Source organism: Pinus tabuliformis, chromosome 1_2 (genome assembly GCF_031772625.1).
Source record: "Pinus tabuliformis cultivar Carrire ecotype Pingquan chromosome 1_2, CPIR1, whole genome shotgun sequence".
In the NCBI taxonomy this organism is placed as follows: Eukaryota; Viridiplantae; Streptophyta; class Pinopsida; order Pinales; family Pinaceae; genus Pinus; species Pinus tabuliformis.
The window spans coordinates 622,467,575-622,470,346 of record NC_142298.1 but is presented as its reverse complement, the minus strand read 5'-3'; the positions used below and the strand labels follow the sequence as shown (position 1 = coordinate 622,470,346).

Sequence of the window (2,772 nt, the reverse complement as noted above, 5' to 3'; positions counted from 1 at the left end):
TTTGATTGGACAGAGAAATGAAAAAATAAAGGATTGAAATTTCTGTGCACATTTCCTCTTCAACGTCCCAAAGGCCGTTTACATTATTTTAAGTGGGATTGCATTTGTTTGTATGTATAGTATAGACTGTTTGTAGTATATGTGCAGGCATATGGTCTTATACGTGATTGGAGTCACAACGATTTTAGCAATTGAACGTGAGCACATAGGTTGCAAAGGCACCCAAGGGACGTGCAGTGTAAACCAACCATACAGTTCCCGAGACCATACACACATTTGAAACAAGTAACAAGTAACAACGTTTTAACATTGCCAGGTAGGCCAATGAACAACCATTTACAGTTCCATATTTAAAGTAATACACACAAGAAAATAAATTTTGAGTTCATTCATACATCGATATACATCTTGTTCAAAACCAAAAGACATGTTCTACAATTATACCGACCATGCCTACAACAAAGCGGGAACTGGACACAGTACGGGTTTAGAACCCTCGACCCATTACAATAACTAGACAAGAAAGAAATGCTTGTGTAAGCCTACAGTGAGACAATGTACATATAGCGACCCAACAAACCATAATTATACAGACCCTAATAACCATAGCCTAAGACCGAACAGAAGCAACCAGAGAACAGAGAATGACACTACTCGTGTCCAATCGGAGCAGCCAAATTGCCAGGCGCCGAAACCCTCTAGCAGCCATACCTATAGCAACAAACAATTACAAATGATATAAGCACTGATAGAGAAAAGAAAAGAGAGCCTGCAACCTAACAAAAACAAATAAGTTTCAGTTCTTTACTTGACGGAGGCAAGCCAGGACTATAACAAACTCACTCGGTGGCCCTGCTCACAAGGAGCTGAACCATTAGATGATTGAGGGAAAAGGAGCAGATATTGATAACATGGAACCAAATGAACTTACCCTGTGAGTGACGGAGGAACTGAAGAAGGTTGACACCGGATTCTGCCAGCTTCGTGGAAGGTCGATTCGAAACCAGAGGGTTGCCACTTGAAGCAGCTCCAACCAGCAAACGACCACAACAACTGAGGAAGACACAAACATTAAAAACGCATACCAAAGAGAAGGGACGCAGGGACGTAACAGAAAGCCACAGACACCCAACGAACAGTCAAAGTTTAACACGGACCAGACAAGAATTGAACCTACCGATTGGGTACAGCCATTGCTGGATGAAGAGGGGAGATTATCAGGCCGAAGCCCTGAACCAGAGGACGCAGCAATAGAACTCCATATCGAACCCACTAGAAACCGCCAAGAACGCAGAGCTCACAGAACCGGGAGAATGGGTGAACAAATGACTTTGGTGCGGGTTTGATCGCCCATACCGAGACAGGTTTGAGAATTCCGAGAGTGGACACTTGTCAAAGAACCGAAACCAACAGTACCAATCAACTGTGCAAGCGCCAAGGATCAAATCCTTATCATTAACATCAACCGCCGGCAAAAGCATTTTACTACTAGTTTGACGTATAATAAGGATAATATCTCTACATTCAAGTTAGTTGATTCTAAGAAGGATTCTGTCTCGTGTGGATCAGAGAGTTCCCATTCTCATCTATAAATTAGAGAGTTTCCATGCTCGTATAAATAAGTTTCTAAATTACATATTGGACAAATAATAAAGAATCATTCAACTAATATATGCGTTATCCGATGCATCCAATGTTCAGGTTTAGATTTTGATTTGAGTGTGTAGCTGTCCGCTGTGGTGCTGTGCATCAAGTGCTATCGTGGTCCTTAAGTCAAAGGCATATGCGTTATCCTATGCATCCAATGTTCAGGTTTAGATTTTGATTTGAATGTGTAGCTGTCCGCTGTGGTGCTGTGTATCAAGTGCTATCATGGTCCTTAAGTGAAAGGCTTACGAGTAGTGTCGTCATGCGTTAAAATTGACGCTGGATCTTGGAGTCATCCACGAAAATTGTGGCCGTGCTACAGAGAGCGAGTGCAATCCTTGCAGGTCGTTGAAAGAAGGAAGAGGTGATTACACCAGCGGTAGATATTAAAAGGTGCAGTGTTTTGCAAATGCTCAACGTGTGAAGGCCACACTCATATATGGATCCACCATGGGCCAATTGTTAACTAATTCTCGAAGAATCCAACATTGTTAAAGGGCCACCCACCACGGTAAAAAGAAAGAGACATTGTATTGTTAGTGTTGTGTGCAATCGGTTGAATGCGGGAGGAAGTCCCCTGCACAATGTTAAAGATCCACCCACCACGGTAAAAAGGAAGAGATTATATTGCAGCGTCGTGTGCAATGTAAGGTTGAATGCGGCATAGACATTGACGACGTCCCCTGCACACGAACCAAATGGAAAAGTGCATAAGCAATTCTTTCTGAGTCATGCAAAATGGATCTGCTAGTGAGATGATCATGAAGAAAACATTCCATCGTATTAAAAGAAATGTAGGTATGCCGTTGCTGCAGTGTTGTATTCTTCGTTGATTTGAAAAAGTAATTACATCTGATGGCGGTGATACGATCTTGGAATCTCAGTGTCTTTTCAATTACCGAAGTAAAACAAAGACTTTTCTTTACTGATGACGCTCGTGAACAAAAAGAACGGGGGAGCATAGTTATTTTATGATGTCATGATCCAAATGCAGGGATCTGTTTATTTCCACATGGTTTTGCAGGTTGCAGAGGGTATTACTGTTTTCCAAATTGATTTTTTGTGTAATAAATTTGTTAGGAAAATAATAGAAATTTTGGTATGATTTTAATTTTGCAAAATTTA

General features: G+C 41.2%; 1 protein-coding gene across 1 annotated transcript; it reads right to left on the bottom strand.

Moving 5' to 3' along the window:
* Positions 1 to 481: 481 nt before the first annotated feature.
* LOC149207164 (uncharacterized) lies at positions 482 to 2,426 on the bottom strand. The gene is made up of 5 exons (XM_089397948.1): positions 2,420 to 2,426; positions 2,251 to 2,330; positions 1,178 to 1,272; positions 932 to 1,053; positions 482 to 711 (listed from the first exon to the last, which is right to left on the bottom strand). The coding sequence occupies exons 1-5, from the start codon at positions 2,424 to 2,426 to the stop codon at positions 611 to 613; spliced, it is 405 nt and encodes a 134-aa protein (XP_089254074.1). The 3' UTR covers positions 482 to 610.
* Between the last annotated feature and the right edge of the window lie 346 nt (positions 2,427 to 2,772).

Coding starts and splice junctions, on each gene's coding strand:
- LOC149207164 (XM_089397948.1), bottom strand. Junction 1,054..1,177: donor GCAATGGCTGTACCCAATCG/GTAGGTTCAATT, acceptor TGTCTTCCTCAG/TTGTTGTGGTCGTTTGCTGG. Junction 712..931: donor GTTCCTCCGTCACTCACAGG/GTAAGTTCATTT, acceptor TTGTTGCTATAG/GTATGGCTGCTAGAGGGTTT.